This window comes from Rhineura floridana, chromosome 4, assembly GCF_030035675.1.
Source record: "Rhineura floridana isolate rRhiFlo1 chromosome 4, rRhiFlo1.hap2, whole genome shotgun sequence".
NCBI lineage: Eukaryota > Metazoa > Chordata > Lepidosauria > Squamata > Rhineuridae > Rhineura > Rhineura floridana.
Genome location: NC_084483.1, coordinates 184757922 through 184776235, shown reverse-complemented (window position 1 = coordinate 184776235; position 18314 = coordinate 184757922). Strand labels below are relative to the sequence as shown.

Sequence of the window (18314 nt, the reverse complement as noted above, 5' to 3'; positions counted from 1 at the left end):
TACAACGACGTAAGTGGTCTGAGCTGCAGACTGAGTTCCAGAGAGCAGTGTGATTGATTGTGCCAGACAGAGGTGAGCAGAGATGGCTGTAAACATGTCTGGAGGCATGCCAATGGAAAGGCTTACGGAAAATAATTACGCCAGCTGGAAGATGAGAATGCGGGCTTTCCTGATAAAAGAGGAGTTATTTGCTGTGATTGAAGGGACCCCACTGGTACCACCAACAGCAGCCTGGACGCGCAGAGATGAGAAGGCGCAGGCTTTTATTACCTTGGCTCTATCCGACTCTCAACTGCTGCACGTAAGAGATGAACCCACAGCCAAATGTATGTGGGACGTGTTGCAGGCTCTTCATGTGTAACAGACAGCGGGATCCAAGCTGTGTCTGGCAAGGAAGCTGTACCAGATGCGTTTCACGGAAGAGTGCACCATGAGTGAGCATCTTACTGAATTCAGGCGCCTATTTGCTGAATTAGAAGACCGAGGCGTGGAACACAGTATCCTTCAGAAGACGTATATTATCCTGGCTTCACTCAATGGAAGCTGGAATAATTTTGTGATGGCAATGGAAGCAATGCCAGATGGGGGCCTGAATGTGGGTTTTATTGAGGAAAAATTGACCCAGGAGTGGCAGCGGAGACAGGAGGCGAAAAAGGCCGAACCGAAGGAAGCTGTCAGAAGCAAGCAGGCAAACTACCAGGAGCAGCAACGGCTGAAAACTTATTTTTGCGGAGCGCGTGGACATATTCAAAGAGACTGTGCAGTCAAGCAAAGAAGCAGAGATGGAGGCTGGAAGCAGAGCAGTGTGAACTTTGTCAGCGCAGAAAAGCCTCAGTTTATGGAGACAGACTGGATTTTGGACAGCGGAGCGTCCCATACCCTCGTAAAGGACTTACGTTTATTGCACACATCAAAAGAAGTGCAGGACTCTGTTTTACTGGCTGATGGATCGAGACGAACTGTCAAAGCGTGAGGGACGTTGAAACTGAGTAAGATTGGCATAATTTCTGATGTATTGTATGTCCCTGACTTGTCTAGTAATATTTTGTCTGTTCGAAAACTGACCAGCATTGGGTTTTCAGTGGTGTTTGACAGAGACAAATGTTTTGTGAAAAGAGGGGGTGTAATATGCATGCAAGGGAGCCTGAAAGATGCACAGTTTGTAATAAAAGGCAATCAGGCAGGGTGTGTTGTGTTTGGTGCTGAGGCACAGACACATAAAGGCTGTGTGCATGATTGGCACAGAAGGCTGGGGCATGCAAACTACGAAACAATTAAGAAAACCCGGAGTCTTAGTGAAAACATGAAATTGACAGATTGTGGTCAGTTAATTGATTGTGATGCCTGCCATAAAGCTACAATGACTATTGCACTAATAAACCAGGAGGCGGAAAGCTCGACAACCGCTCCCTACCAGCTTATTCATGTTGATTTATCAGGACCAATAAACAGTTCACGAGGAGGTGCAAGGTATTTTATGGTCATAGTAGATGACTTCTCGAGATTCACTCATGTTTATTTGCTCAAGAGGAAAGATGAAGCAGAGCAGAAGCTGAGACTGTTCATCAAGAAAATTCAAACGCAGCATAATGTCACTGTGAAGGCGATACGATCAGACCAGGGGGGGGGGGAGTTTACAAGCAAAGCATTACATGAATACCTTGAAAGTGAAGGTATAGAACAACATTACACAGCTCCATTTTCTCCGTTTTCTAACGGGATAGCGGAGAGAAAAAACAGGGTGCTTCAGGAAGCTTTGAGAGCCATGTTGGAGGATTCTAGTCTCACACACTCTTTCTGGGGAGAATGTATTCTGTATGTGAATTACATACACAACAGGGTGTTACATAGTGCCATTGGAATGTCACCATACGAAAAACTCACTGGGAGAAAGCCGAGGGTGCTGCACATTGAGAGATTTGGAGCCCGTTGCTGGGTCCATATTACACAAGGGAAAAGATGTGGCAATTGGCACCTAGAGCACAGGAAGGGTTTGTGCTGGGTTTTCAGAATGCATATTACAGAGTGTGGATTTCAAAAACACAGCAAGTTGTTCTGAGCAGAAGCATTAAAGTCTCAGACAAGCCTCGGGATCAAAAGCAAACAGTTATTCTCAATGGATCAGATGACACAACACCTACACCAGGACCTACACCTACACAAGGGGTGAAAGTGGAAGGAACAGATATTCCACTGAAGGATGCATTAAATAAACTGATATGGGGCAAACGTAAAACAAAGGCTGACGAGATGACATATCCTGAGCAAGCCATGCCAGGAACAAGTTCAGGGGGTGCAGCAGGAGCCGAAGCTCCAGTTCTTTTAAGGCGGTCTGAGAGAGCTAACATTGGGAAACCTCCTGACAAATTTACTGTGGGTTTAGTCAGCAGCCCAGGTATGCACCAAGTCGTGGAGATGGATGCAGAAACGTTATATCTGACTTGTGTACAACCAAAGTTTGATTAATAAAGTTTGAACTTGGAAACTAATGTATGACGCAATGAATTGAAATGTATTATTGGATGCAAATGTATAACCATGTATTGTAGAACTGTACTGCTGAAATGGAAATGTTATAATTGCAAATGTTATAGATACAGTCTTGATGAAAAAGGTGGGAACTGTTGACCCATAGGCTATACTACCTCTGGTTGTTTTTCATCAAGTCTGGAGCAAGGAAGAGTTTTTGTTATGTCTTTGTAGGAACTTGCAGGCTGCCAAGGTCAACTGGTTCCTAGGCAACGGGAGATAGGGCTGGAGTGAGAGCAGCCAGTTTCTCTGTTTTTTCTGTGGGGGTTTTTGTTCTTGAAGGAGCAGCAGCTTTCTGTGTGAGCTCTTGCTATGTGTGAAAACGAAACTGTTTAATGCCTTAATGTCCTGAATAAATGGACTCTTAACACTATGTCGTGTTCTTGGAATTTCTTGACCACTTATACTCTAATGTAACAGCGCTTACAACGCAAATACCACATACATCAACAGATGGATGGATGGATGGATGGTTTTAATATTGTAAATAGTTTGATTCTATTTTAATTTAGACTTTTGTACGTTTTTAATTATATGTGTTCTTTTATCTGGAAGCCGCCGTGAGTTCCAGTTTTGGAAAAAGGCCGGGGTAAAAATAATGATAATAAATAAATAAATAAATAAATTTCAAACCATCACCAGCCAATGGATCCCATCCCTACTTTATGTGTTACTCATGTGAACAGGGCAAGTGTGGTGACAGGGGCTGTGGGGGCATGCATTTAGCCCAATCCTAACATAGCTCTCCCTATCCCTGGCAACGCCATGCTCATCATAATGTCTGTAGCAAGAAGACTATTCTGGACACACAGGCTCTTGGCACAATGTAGAAACATGGATGAAAGGGTCCTAAATTGCACAGGGAGTCTCCATACATAGAGAACCCCCTCCCCCGCCTCAGCCCCTCTGCAGAAGTTATAACACTGGTGAGGATGACAGCAGAGAGAGGACTAGGAATGGAAAGATCTTGTCAATTTCGGTTCTCTGTTTCTTTTTTTTCCAATCTTAAATTTGGTTCTCCACATTTCTGCAGCAATCTGCAATTTTTTAAAATAAAAACTCCTGAAAATTCTTCAGCACTTTAGTGTGCATTCCTCCTAATAAACAAATTTTTGACTGATGTACACATTTTTGCAAGCCATTTCTTGTCATACAAAAATGCATTATATTTTATTTTCACTCATATATTTATTTTTATGCACACTTTCCCCTAACATATACATTTTTGTAAACTTTGGTTGGTTGGCAAAGTGTATCACAAAATTCAAATACATGTGAATTTCATGTGATGGCTGTGTGTCAATTCTGATATTGTTTCAGAAATTGCAAATTTTATAGATTCAGCTTCAAATATGAACTGATCAAAATTCTCGCCCATTCCTAGAGGGGACCTATGTAACTTTGAGGGATGGGGCTAAATGCACGCCATGCAGACATTGCCATGCTCACCTTCTCCACACAACGAAAGTGTGAAAAGGGCTTCTTTCTCCTTCAGTAACTAGAATGTACTGAAGATTCCATGACATCACACCAATGAACTCAATGATTGGGAGGATTTGTAAGTAGCATACAACAAACAGTATAAGCCAGAAGTTGTAAAATGTCTTAATCGCTGTGTGTGTGCATGTGTGTGTGTGTCTGTGGCTCCAGATAAAATAGCCCCAAAGTACTGTACGCACTTATCTCCAGTGTGCAGCTGAAGTCTTCGACGCAGAGTAGTACAAATGTATGAATTGTCTTCTTTGTTCATGAACTCAGGAAGAGGATCGGATAAAGGGCTCCAGTAACAATCTTCACTCAGGGAGTGGAGGAGCAGCTCTGCCAACTGTTTGGCAGCTGTCTGGAGAAGAATAGAAAGAAAATGGGGGAAACAATTTTTTTAAAAAAACAGAAAGATGCTTATCAGGATTAATGATTCAACTTGCTAGAAGCCAGTATACATGATATGTCAGGGCTGCATTGAGTCAGATGGCCACATCTGACTCACCTTTCTGATTATCCTAAGTACCCAAAGAGAGAAGCTTTGTTTTGAGTATGGCTTTCATTCTTGTATTCTGAGCAATGGCAATGTATGGGTAATATTTGTGAATGAACAGCTAAGCAACTGTAAGTGGGACCCATAAAACAGCTCTCACTTATGCCACATGTGCTCAACACCAGCCAGAAAACAGAAGGAACTGCATTCTACTAGTTCAGACTATTTGCCCATAGAATCACAGAACAGTAGAGTTGGAAGGGACCTATAAGGCCATTGAGTCCAACCTCTTGTTAGGTGCAGGAATTCAACTTAAAGCATACCCTGCCCTTCACCCAAAGGCAGGTCACAGGGCAGGTCACAACAGTTTTAAAATACTTCATGAAAAACAATTAAAAACAACCTAAAATCACATCACAAAAAATAGGGTGGGGCCTAAAAATTTACTTCTCAGGTGTCAAAGGCTGGGGTAAAGAGGTGCCTCTTCAGCTTTTGCCGGATGCACCTTTATGGGGAGGATTTGCACCACTTAGGGGCCACCACTGAGAATGCCCTTTCCTGGACCCCCACCACGCAAGTTTCTGAGGGCAGTGGAACTACCAAAAGGGCCCCCTCTGTTGATCTCAACACCCAAGAGTCTCTGTAGGGTAGGAGTCTTTCAGATATTTGGGACCCAAGACATTTAGGGTTTTAAACACTAGAGTGAGCACCTTAAATTAAGTCCAGGAACAAACTGGCAACCGATGCAGCTGTTTTAAAACAGGGGTTGTATGAGGTCTAAATGGAACCCCAGCCACTAATCTGGCTGCTGCATTTTGGACCAGTTGAAGTTTCCAAGCCGTCTTCAAGGGCAGCCCCACTATAGCCACCATCATCCATTAGCCATGCTGGTTGGAGCTGATGAGAGTTGGAGTCCAAAAGGATGGGGAGGGCCACAGCTTCCCCATCCGTGCCTTAGTCCCTCTATCACAGGTCTGAAAGCATATAATAGCCAGAGCCACCCCTTCACAGATTGACCATACCGATTCCAAAAGTGAGTCAGAATCACAGCAAAGTGTGGTCCTAAGCATGTTTTATTCAGAATTAAGCCTCTTGGGGCTTGCTTCCAAGTAAGCATGCTTACTACTGCCCTGTGAAGGATTTACCCTTGATTAGAGATGTGAAGGCCTGGAAAGAAACTGGAAAAATTCAGGAGGGTAAACAGGGTTTTTCCTTTTTTTCCTGGGCCTTCACATCTCAACCCTTGCTTTGTTTCTCAAAGGACAAAACAACCACCACCACCATCATCAGGGTTCCTTGGCCTAAAATGGTTCACATGAGGCTACCTGCACTAGGGGAATAAATGATAATAAATATCAGTCATGACAGCACCACAAAACATCAAGATAATGATCTCTGGTGCTCTGCATAGAACTGGAACTTCACAGTTTGACTGAAAATAAAGCCCTGCTTCCAGAGAAAGAGAGAGAGAGAGATTGCGTGCGTTTGTTTTATTGCACACTTCACTAGCAATGTCAATTAGTTTCACTTTTGTCATGAACAAAACCGGACAAATTAGAACAGCCCAAGCCTTTGATTTATATTATAACAGAATTTGGCAAGAAGAAAAAAAGAAAAGAAAAGAAAAGAAAAGGGGTGGGGAGCATTATTATTGCTTGGTATACTTTCTCTGGGCACAAGTAAAATGCACTCACAGTTTGCAGTATAGTGTTCCAAATTAATTTAATTACACACCTTGCCATGTTAATCCTGCTATCTAAAAAGCTTTTCTGTCATTGATTATTTTTAAACATTATTAAAAGAATTAGCAATACAAGATAAGAACCCACAGCCTCATCATTCAAGAGAATCAATATAGCATAAACATCAAGTTATGCAAATAGGCTGTGAGATATGTCTTATTGTGTACTAGCTGTTGAGACTTATGGCTAAAACCATTATGGCTTATGGCTAAGCCATAAGCCTGGAGGCAATGATAAGCTGGATGTGGGCCAATAAACTGATTCTAAATCCTGAAAAGACAGAGGTGTCATGTGTCCAGAGTTCTTGCATCCAGGTGGGGAGACAGCCTGTTCTGGATGGAATTGCTCTCCCCTGGAAGGAGCAGCCCCAGATCTGGGGGGTACTCCTGGATCCAACATTGTCACTGGAGGCTCAGGTGGCCTTGGTGGCTAGGAGTGCCTTTTTCCAGCTTCAGCCCCTTTTAGACAGAGATGACTTGGCAACAGTACTCCATGCTCTGGTAACTGCAATGTGCTCTGTGTCAGGCTGCCCTTGAAGATGACTCGGAAACTTCAACTGATCCAAAATGCAGAGGCCAGATTACTGGCTGAGGTTGCTTTTAGAGCTCATATACCCCTGTTCTAAAACAGTTGCATTGGTTGCCAGTTCATTTGCCCCTAAGTTATGGAACTCCCTCCCCACCAAGGTGCGTCTGGCAACTTCACTGTACAGTTTTCAGTGATTGCTGAAGATGCACCTCTTTACCCTGCTCTTTGCCACTTAAGATATATATATTTTAGGACCCACCCTATTTTATTTCTTTAAAACTGGTTTTAATGATGTATTCTTAAACTCTTGTGACCAGCCCAGGGACCTTTGGGTGAAGCATGGGTAAAAAAATTTGGTTGTGGTTGTTGTCAATAACAATAATAAAGATGATGATGTTAGGATAAGAGGCATATCAGCCTCTGAGTATACCAGGAATCATGAAAAATACAGCCTCCCATAATATGCAGTGTCCTCGGATGCTGCTGCAAGTAGGCATGGCAGCACCCTGGGACACTATGAACCATAGTGAATTTAATTCCTGGACACTGCAGCACATGTTCACAGCAACATCTAGGACTCTACAAACCATGGGAACTATATTCCCCATGGTTCCTGGTATCTCTCAATGCTGCCACAAAGCACATGGGGCCCTATTGCAGTAGTTTCCTGGAGCAATCCTCTCTGTCCCCAACCAATCTTGGGGAAATTTGGGGATTAATGGATCCATTTCCAACTTCATGCCCCCTTTTTCCCCAATTCCCCCTTCCACCTCTCTAATCTATTACCACACTGTAATTCTGTGGATTTTGTTTCCACAGAATCACAGCATAAAAAGAGCTCTATGAAATAGGGCAAAGCTAAAGAAAACAATTTAGCATTAGGCTAAGAAGTGCCAATCATAAAGAATAGATTTTGTCACCAGATTCTGCAATTGCTCTCATGCAGAAAAGAAGCTAGTAAGCAAACAGATACACAAAAGTGAGTCTAAATCTGAATGCTGCTATGAGCATTTATCTGAATTACATTCCATCTGACCTTGTTATCCATCTAGAATAGATAATACAGAATTGCAAGGCCAGATTCACACTGCATAGCAAAGATACAAAAAGAAATACATACTAAAGAACCCCAAGTGTTTTTTTTGTTAAATGCCATCTGCCACAAGAAGGTCTGTTACATGTACTGATGAATTGGGCTTACCATTCTGAAGCTCTGGGTAGCCTTTGTTTCCATGGTCCGTAAGAAGTCTCGGAGGTTTCTTATACCTTTTACAATGTTGCTAAGAGGAAGGAAAAGGCAAGATATGATTGTGAACTAACACTACGAAGAGATAAAAAGGAAGTAAGGAAGAACATCTGACATTTAAAAAAAAATACCCACGCATGCTCAGGTTGAGCTAATGGTAATAAAGCAAGAGAATGAGACCTTCAAAAAGATTGCTTCTCGTGTGCCTTATCCAGATGGTGGCCTATGGGAACAGCTCTGATGAGCACAGGAGACATCTGGAAGCTTTTCCTGGATCATATCGTAGAGTGCTGTCAAATGACAGCAACTTCTCTCTTTATGCTTGACATATAAGAATAAGTGTGGTATAGTGGTTCAAGTCGTGGCCTAGGACTGCAGAGACTTGGGTCACATCCCCACTCAGCCATAAAGGTCACTGGGTGACCTTGGGCCAATCCCAACTTCTTCAGTTTATTCTACCACACATGTAGAATAAACTTCTGAAGTTTAAAATAAAATAGGATTGGGGCAGAAGCTATGTATACCACCCTTGAGCTCCTTGGAGGAAGTTAAGATATAAACACTGCTTTCTGAGGTTTCGGAAATATTACTTGGTACATAAATGCTTTTAAATTAAATTAAACAAACATAAACATAAGCATTTCCCAACTCCCATCATCACTGACCATCAACCATAGTGGCTGGAGTTGATGGGAGCTGTAGTCCAAAACTTCTGAAGGGCACTATGTTAGGAAGGCTGCTACAGTTTGTACAATGCTCTACACTTCTTCCTTCTTGCAGGCCAATTTTGTTAACAGAGTGCAAGCATTAGCCCAAATGGACTATTGATTATGCTACAGTGTACCAATGAATGTGTCCCATCACTGCCATGAAGTTTGACCGAGAATGCCCCTTTCACCAAGCATAACCATGAGTATCTTTCATTTATATCCCTAGATATATATAGGGCAGAGGCATAGTTTAGCCAGCACTTGATGGACTTGCACATACAACCCAAACCTAAATCACAGAGTTATAACGTTAGTTGCTACCCTCCACCCGTAACAGGAAAGACTGCAAGCAAGCAGAAAGCAAAAAGGCAGCGAACATAGTTGATATAGTTCAGGTATAGGGAACTTGTGCACCTCCTGATGTTGTTGGATGACAGCTACCATTAACCCTGACCACTGACAGATGGAAATAGGAATCCACCAACATCTGAAAGGCCACAGGTTCTGCATTCCTGGTATCTACTATATATTTTGGAAAATGGTTTGTCTCTTTGCTATTCATTTGAACATCTCTTGCTATCATAACCACATCTTACATAACAGTTCCTGAGATCAAGGAGCAGGTTTTCATCTATGTTTGGATACAATTGGAAACCATTTTGAATCAAGATGGCAGACTAAACTTTTCAAAACTGCACTTTTTTTCTTTCTTCCAAGCAATGCTGGGTATGAGGCTGCTAGTAGTTCATATTTTCAGTTCATTGTCTGACTATATGTTTAATATCTGTGTCAATTGTTTTAAAAAATATATGGAATTCCATGTTATTTCTGTACATTATGTGGAATTTAAGTCATGACCTGTAAGGAAGTGTGTGTGGGGGGAGATTTGTTCTCTGCCTCCCCAGAAGGCGGGACTAGATCCCATCGCCTTAAGTTACAGGAGGGGCATATTTCACTTGCACATTAAAAGCAACTGTGGGTCCCCCCAGACATCCTTTTTATTGTGCATTGATGATGATTTGTGCTCATGATGGTATCGAGCCAGTCACATGTGATCCTGCTTTCAATACTGTTCGCTTCCAGTCACTGCCTGCCTCGTAGTGAAATCCTTTAACCTTTCATATGTTCTGGGTTGTTTTTGTCCCACTTTTTTTGTGCTGCAGCACAAGATGGCAATAATGTGGTAACACTGGGAAAGCATCACAGAACAACTGATAAAGCAGAATGATGTGTGGATGGTCCAGTATAAATCCACCAACTATGCACTATTATTATTCTGCAACAATGGCATGATGAGGAATACACCCACACACAAAAAAACCACCAGTGTGGAGGGGCCCTGTGTGATGGCAACAGCAATTTGATAATGAAACCAACTGCCTAGAGGCAGTAGGAGCCAGCAGGGATGAGGGGAGCGTAGGTGGAGCAGTGTTCTCTCCTGGCTTCCCACCACTGCAGCTCACTGCTGCTTACCAAAAGGGGGAGGGGGAGGGAGACGGGAGCTCGGTGCGGCACACAAACTCAGTCCAATGCATCTCACCACACCAAGCTCCCCACGCCGGCCTCGACCCTCCCCCTCTTCATCCACAGCAACAACCCAGTGGTGTTGGGAAGCCAAGAGAGTAACACAGCCCCACCTGCACCACCCTACACTGCCTAAAGGAGTGTCAGGATCTCCCTAGCTGGATAGCTTCAAGTAGAGCCAGGACAGCCATCTGTTGGCTTTCCAGGCTCTAGCTCTGGATTTCCTGCACTGAGTAGGAAGTTATACTAGTTGGCCGAGAAAGCCCCCTCTAAGTTTCATGATGCTATGATTTGTTCTCTATCTACTGTGTTGTGAAATACCTTGGGTCTCATGGGAGGAAGGACAGCATAACAACAACAACAACAACAACAACAATAAAATTCCATCTCCTTGGAAGAATCCTACATACTTCTATCAATACACAAAAATAAGTGCATTTCTTTCTAACTCATTCAACTTCTGGAAGCAGAAACCACTCCACGCATACCATAGTGATCACAGTCAAGTGCCTCTCCCTGGTTCTAAAATGTTAGATGCATGAGTTGTTAAGGGATCTGCTTGTGCCCCCTTGTGGGAGAAAAAGAAACACATTCAACCCAACCTGCACGGCTGTCTTCTCATACTCTGAACTGAAAAACGAAGTTTAAGGCTGCATACGCACCATACATTTAAAGCATATGACTCCCTCCTGCAAACAATCCTGGGAAGTGTACTTTACCCCTCACAGAGCTACAATTCCCAGGACCCTTAACAAACCACACTTCCCAGGATTCTTTGAGGGAAGTCATACACTTTACGTGTGGGCGGCATGCAACTAAACAGTTGCACTAGCGCAAGGATTAGTACAAGCACAATGGGATTTCCCCACCTCTCCTCCCCCTGCGTGCACCCCACACTGTCCCCAAATCTGCTCCAGAATGTTGGGAGAACCCCAAGATCAGATTTAGGGGGTGCACAAAGGGGAGGAGAGGGAGAGAACATTCTGTTGAGAATGGAGACATGCTGACTCTAGCAGAACACTTACCTTAGCACTATGTTGAGTACAACTCTATGGAACTGCTTCTCTCTCCCAGTGCTGCTCTTTGAACCTACAAAAACGGGACGTTCAAAAAGCAGTATGGGGTTGTTTGAAAGCCCTTTGTAAACATCCCTGCACTTCTCTTCAAACTTCCCATTTTCAGAGGTTTAAGGAGCAGCATGGAGCTCTTTGAAAAGGGCTTTCAAACAGCCCAGCACTGCACTTTCAACTTCCAACAACTGGGGCTTCAAAGTGCAGCATCACCTTATGTTGCTATGATGTCAGGTGGCTGAGAGGTGGACACCCATGCCCACCTGTCAAATTTGCCCCACCAAGCATCAGGAAGATTAAGATCTGGCCTGTTGTCCAGAAAAAGTTCCCCAGTCCTATGTTACATGAATGTCCTGTTGTTTTGCAGCAATGCATAACATTACACTAGCTCAGTGGCCCTTGCATTAAGCATCTGCTTTGCATAGGATTGTGTCATAAGCCTGTTACGTGAAACCACAATTCAGCATCAGTCATCTGGAATTTCAGGCAACTTATGTCCACTTACCCCCTTTTCAAGTGAGCCACGTATGCACTCTGCAGGGCTGCTTCCAGGAAATAAGGAAGTTCAAAGTCCAAAGCTGACGCATGGATGCCTTTTATGCCTCTTGAATGCGTGTTGCTGAAGCTCTGATCATTGGAGGAAGAGGAAATGAGGCACCATTGTTACAGGTGAATAGGAACAACAATTTGGTTAAAATTTTATCTATTTTTCCCCAAAAAACGACAAAGAAAATGGCTAACATTTGAGAAATGGAATGAGACAGACAGAAACTGAAAATTACATTTAACTATCCATGTTACTACTTTGCTGTTTCTCTTAGCTATTTTTGCCGTTTTCATGGGCAAGATGCCTGCGTTTATCTGAAAATTTCCCCATTGTGGTAACTTGCTATACAAAATATAGGCCAACAGAAATTGTGATCCATCAAACTGAGCAGACCCATAGCCCCAAACCACAAATGACAGCCAAACAGCAGCTCAGTAAGCCCACTTTTTGCTGCCTGCCCGGAACAACAACAGGAGGGTTGTCAAGCACTTTACAGGCAATACACGGCTAGTGGGCTCGTTAAGGTGAGTAGGCCCAAGCCTGGATTAACCATGTGAGGGCTCTACAGATAATAGGAGAGAATTGTCTAAATAGTATGCTCTATATACTCTCTCTCTCTCTCTCTCTCACACACACACACACACACACAAATAAAGAAGTCATTAAAAATTATTTAAAAATTAACAAATATATTCAATTCAAAAAAGAAAATCTTCATTCACTGTACTAGGGTTCCCAGGTTCATGGCCTGAGACTGATCCTGTATCTTTAGGAGAAGAGAAAGTCAGCCAAGTGCAGGTGTTCTTGCAACACTGTAATTAGAAAAACCACAAGGTAGAATTCTCCCTTCCCCCTGCACAACTTTTAAAAATACAGAAGACCTCTTGGAGGCTGGGCCTGTCAACCAAGAGATCTTCTGTGTCTTTAAAAGTTGTGCAGGGGGAAGGGATAATTCCACCTTGTGGTTTTTCCCATTACAGAGTTGCAAAAACACCTGCAGTTGGCTGGCTTTCTCTTCTCCTAAAGATACAGGATCAGTCTCAGGCCATGAACCTGGCAACCCTACACTGTACCCATAGGAAGATGAAAAGCTGCCTTATACCGAGCCAAACCATTGGTTTATCTAGCTCAGTACTGTTTACACTGAATGGCAGTGGCTCTCCAGGTTTCAAACTGCAGTCTCTCCCAGCCTACCTGAAAATACCAGGGATCATACCTGGGATCTTCTGCATGCAAAGCAGATGTTCTACCACTGAGCTGCAGCCTGTCCCCAAAGGCCTAATCATTTCTTCAAACATTAATTCTTTCTTTTCCTGGCTTTGGCTGTGGCAAAGTCATGAATAATGTCATTCCTCCAAGGGGCTCAAGGTGGCATAAACACATGGATTTCCCATCCCTCATAACAACAACAACCCTGTAAGGAAGATAAAGCTAAGGGAGTGCAACTAGCCTAAGGTGAGCTTCCTGGCTGAACTGGGAGTTTGAAGGCCTATATATGCAGGCCTAACATTATAGCTTATTAGCCTAATGCAGGGGTTGCCAACCCATTACCCACAGGTGCCATGGCACCCATAATGGCCTTCAATGGTGCCACAAGCAGGTGGCCCAGAATCTTAGCTTTCGTTTGTAAAAAAAGTAAGTCTCTAGTCCTCCTAGAAAGTAAGTTATGAAGCAAAATGTGCAGGTATTATTTTTCTAAAGTGATTTCTGTGAAATGAACCAGCCTGGCTGCTCCTACGTGTTAGCATTATTAGCCAATGAGTGAAGTCAAAGCTATGACTGACAAGTAAGTTTGTTAAAGAGCTGCTGTTTTGCCCTCTCTTCTATTCTGTCTCTTTTTTTCCTTAATCCTTCCTTGGAATCTCCATAGTTTATCCTTCCTTTTTCCATAGCAACTAGGATGCATCTGTCTTGTACTGAGTTTGCCTGAGTTCATGTAGTGCCTAGAAATTATTTTCTGCAAATATTACTACACAAAAAGTGTGGGTGAATGTTGGAAGAATCCCCTTCCGCACAAAAGGCAAATGTGAAAACTTTGCAAAGAGGCATAGGCATGTCTCCCGCAGGGACTCATTAAGAATTCACTGTATAGTTTGTTTGTTTATTTAATTTATATCCCACCCTTTGTCCCAGAAGGAGCCCAGGGTGGCAAAAAACACTAAAAGCACTTTAAAACATCTAAAAAACAAAAGACTTTAAAACATATTAAAACAAAATACCTTCAAAATATCTTTTTAAAAATCTTAAAAAGCAATTCCTGCAAATATGCAGACTGGGATAAGGTCTCTACTTAAAAGGCTTGTTGAAAGAGGAAGGTCTTCACCAAAAACATAACAGAGATAGCACCTCTCTAATATTTAAGGTAAGGGAATTCCAAAATATTGCTGCCACAACACTGAAGGTCCACTTCCTGTGTTGTGCAGAACAGACTTCCTAATAAGATGGTATCTGCAGGAGGCCTTCACCTGCACAGCACAGTGATTGACTGGGTATATAAGGGGAAAGACGATTTTTCAGGTATCCTGTTCCCAAGCTGTGTAGGGCCTTGTACACCAAAACCAGAATCTTGAACTTGGCCCGGTAGCTAATGGGTAGCCAGTGCAGTTCTTTCAACAGTGGGTAACATGTTGGAGATACCCTGCCCCAGTGAGCAGTTGTGTCGTTGCATTTTGCACCAGCTGCAGCTTCCGGACCAACTTCAATGGTAGCCCCACATAGAGAGCATTACAGTAATCCATCCTGGAGGTTATCAGTGCATGGACAACAGTGACAGGTTATCTGGGTCCAGAAACAGCCACAGCTGTCTTGCCAGCCAAAACTGGTAAAAGGCACTCCTAACCACTGAGGTCACCTGGGCCTCTAGCGACAAAGATGGATCCAGGAGCACCCCAAGACTACAGACCTGCTCTTTCAGAGGGAGTGCGACCCCATCCAAAGCAGACAACTGACCAATTATCTGAACTTGGGAACCACCAACGCACAGCACCTCCGTCTTGCTAGGATTCAGACTCAATTTATTGGCCCTCATCCAGCCCACCACCCAGTCCAGGCAGTGGTCCAGGACTTGTACAGCCTCTCCTGATTCAGATGTTACAGAGAAATAGAGCTGGGTATCGTCAGTGTATTGCTGACACCTTGCCCCAAATCTCCTGATGATGGCTCCCAAGGGCTTCATATAGATGTTAAACAGCATGGGGGACAAGATGGTACCCTGCGGCACCCCACAGCTCACCTGCCAGGGGAGCGAAAGACAATCATCCAATGCTATTCTCCGAAAACAACCCTTGAGATAGGATCAGAACCACTGTAAAACAGTGCCTCTGATACCCATCTCACCAAGTCGGCCCAGAAGGATTCCATGGTCAATGGTATCAAAAGCTGCTGAGAGATCAAGTAAGAATAACTGGGTTGCACTCCTGCTGTCCTTCTCCCGATAAAGGTCATTCATCAGGGCGACCAAGGCCAATTGAGTCCCATAACCAGGCCAGAACCAAGATTGGAATGGATCAAGATAATCCGTTTCCTCCAAGAGTATTTGCAATTGCTGTGCCAAAACCCTCTCAATCATCTTCTCTAAAAGGGTAGTTACTGCGACCGGGTGGTAGTTGTCAACAAGCAGTGGGTGGGCTTTTTCAGGAGCAGTCAGATCACCACCTCATTCAGGGCAGCTGGGACCACACCCTCTCGCAAAGATGCATTAACCACACCCTGGACTCAGAAGTAAGTCTCTTCGTGCTTAATGGGGCTTAGTTCCAAGTAAGTGGGTATAGGATGGCAGCCTAGGTTTTGGTTTAGGCTTGGCATTAGGAAAAACAGGGTTCTTGTGCCTGCAACAGCTACATGGCAGACAGAAATTCAACAGAACAACCCTTTTGTATGAAAATGCAAATGGGAAAAGTTTCACCATGACTACTCTCTAATTTTGAGCTATGCCCCCAAGGCAGGCATTTTGGGTTATGTCATGCCCCCAACGCAGTCATTTTGTGACTAGTGTCCCCAGCACTCTCTCAAAATTTGAAATGTGCCCTCTCGTCCAAAAAGATTGGCGACCCATGGCCTAAGGGTTAATCCAGCCTTGGGTTGGTCACACTTCATACAGGCCTGGTGTAGCTTCTGCATAGGAGACAAGCCCCATGTCATATTATTCAAAAGGGGACCAAATGGTATGCTTCTAATTTGGTTCTGCATAAAGCAGAGTTGAAACATGACATACAAATTAAAAGCTCACCACCACTACCGCTGCAAACAAATTCAGGATCTTGTTTTACTTTTGGAATTTGAAACACATTTTCTAACTTGGGTTCTGAAATGCAATTTAGTGTGAGAGCCAGTCTTGTGTAGGCTTATAATAGAGGACTCACATTGGGAGGCCCAAATTCAAATTTCTGCTCAGTGAAGTCCATAAAGCTCAACTGAGTATCCTTGGGCCACTTACTCTCATTCACTCTAACCTACTTCGCAGGGTTGTTGTCTGGCTACAAGGGAAGCTGGCACCCTGAGCTCCTTGGAGGAAGAAAAGGATAAAAATGTACCCAGGACATGGTTTGAAAGAACATGATGCAGTAACCTTGCTGAAACAAAGCAGCTTAGCTTAGTAACACCTTAAAGACTAACAAGATATGCCATGCATGAAGCAGCAACCACTAGTTGCTTCTGGCGTCTTGTGAAGACTTATCTTTTGCCCAGGCTTTTCCCTGATCAATAAGACTGGACCTTGTTTGATACAATTCTGTTTTATTTACTTTTATAAGCTTTTGCGTGTTTTTATACTGCTGCTTTATTGGTTTTAGGTTGTGTTTTTGTTTTTATGTTTCAATGTTTGTTTTTTTAGACTGTATATTTAGAGCTTTTTAACTATTAAGTGGATTATAAATGCTTTAAAATAAATAAATAAGATTCTGGTCCAGGAAAGTTTATGTCATAATAAATGCATTAGTCTTTACGGTACCCCAAGACTCTTTGTTGTTTGTATGCCACAAAATTATTATTATTAATATTCAGTGGGTCATCTGGGCCAAAGAGGAGAACCACTCACACTCTACCAAAAACAGGAAATGCATCACCAAAAAAGGACAAAAGAGAAGAGTGACTTACATAAATTTTGCATACGCAAATATATAGGCCTATGTGTATAGTTGCTAATTTAAGTAGAAATACAACACTTAGGTGTAGATGCAAACTGAGAAATGATTATTATAATTTATACAAAAATACATCTTGCCATATCAGAGAAGACTGTGACCAGGCGAAATGTGGGCCTGCTCAGTCTGCTGTTCAGGTGCTGCTAAATACCAATGGAAAACGTCATAGTCACCATTCTTCCTCCTTCCGATTCTTTGCTTTGAAACCAGTCAGCCCTTTAAACAGAGGACTCCTTCAAAGCGAGGACTGTAACGCAGGGCACAGGCCTCAGGGCTATCAGGGCCAACAGCTGCAGGAGCCTTGCATGTGCCTCATCTCCTAACATTCAGGAAGTGCTAAGGGACACTTCAAGTAGACTTCCATTTACCTTCTCGAGCTCTTGTAGAAACACTTGAGCCATCACACATGCCTTTTCAAAGTAAGCCATGACTTCCTCCTCCCTTTCAGATAGCCGAGCCCGGGAAGCGATGGAATTGGGCGAGCGTTCCAGTGCCAAGCCTGCAAGGATAGTCAACAGCATCCTCTTTAAGCCAAGATGAAAAGTGCCCATGAGCAACCTGAGTTATCACTTAAATGCATCAAGTTATGTCACCTTCCCTCCATCCACCCCTCACAGACACATGCATACTCACTCTGCAACCTCTCAGGAAACCCACTCTTACCCAGTTCTCATGGTTTGAGCAGGACCCACACAAAAACTTTATTATCCTCCTCCCCACCCCACCCCCCCAATATTTCTAAATCTAGCTAGGATATGTTCCCTGTAACTCCTGGATCAAGTTGGCATTCAACAGCTTCCGGAAACCCACAGGCTAATCACCCCTGGTGCAGGCATGCCTCAGCTAGAAGGACCAATGGTCTGATCCAGAACAAGGCAGTTTTCTATGTTCCTCCTCCTGACTGATTCAGCCACTCACATCTCGGCACCACACACAGGCTATCTTCCTCCGTCATGACTACTGAGCCTGGATACTGCACAGAATGTACAGAGGAGGTGTTGGGAACAGGAAAAAAAACCCCTTCCATTTATTCTTCCTGTTCCTGCAAAGACTGAACTCTGCAAAGCAAAGCTGACTTGGGGGCAAAGGATCCCGTGGGTCATGTACGCACGCACACACACACACACAGAGAGCTGATGAGAGTTGGAGTACAGCAACATTTGGAGGGTCAAAGCCTCTCCACCCCTGACAGAACATTCTGTATAGCATTGGGCTGAAGCAGAGGTGAAGGATACTTTTTGGCCCAGGTGCCACATTGCCAGTTAAACAGGCCATTGGCCTGTGTAAAGCATCTACATACTT

General features: G+C 43.5%; 1 protein-coding gene across 3 annotated transcripts in view; it reads right to left on the bottom strand.

Moving 5' to 3' along the window:
* Window positions 1–18314, bottom strand: part of TTC7A (tetratricopeptide repeat domain 7A) — a 316394-nt gene that overhangs the window by 280317 nt on the left and 17763 nt on the right. For all 3 annotated transcript variants that reach the window (XM_061625444.1, XM_061625445.1, XM_061625446.1), the window contains exons 4-7: window positions 17381–17511; window positions 11830–11951; window positions 7976–8054; window positions 4209–4369 (exon numbers count right to left, since the gene is read on the bottom strand). In XM_061625444.1, the coding sequence (XP_061481428.1) occupies window positions 4209–4369; window positions 7976–8054; window positions 11830–11951; window positions 17381–17511 (493 nt within the window). The remainder of the gene's footprint in view (window positions 1–4208; window positions 4370–7975; window positions 8055–11829; window positions 11952–17380; window positions 17512–18314) is intronic.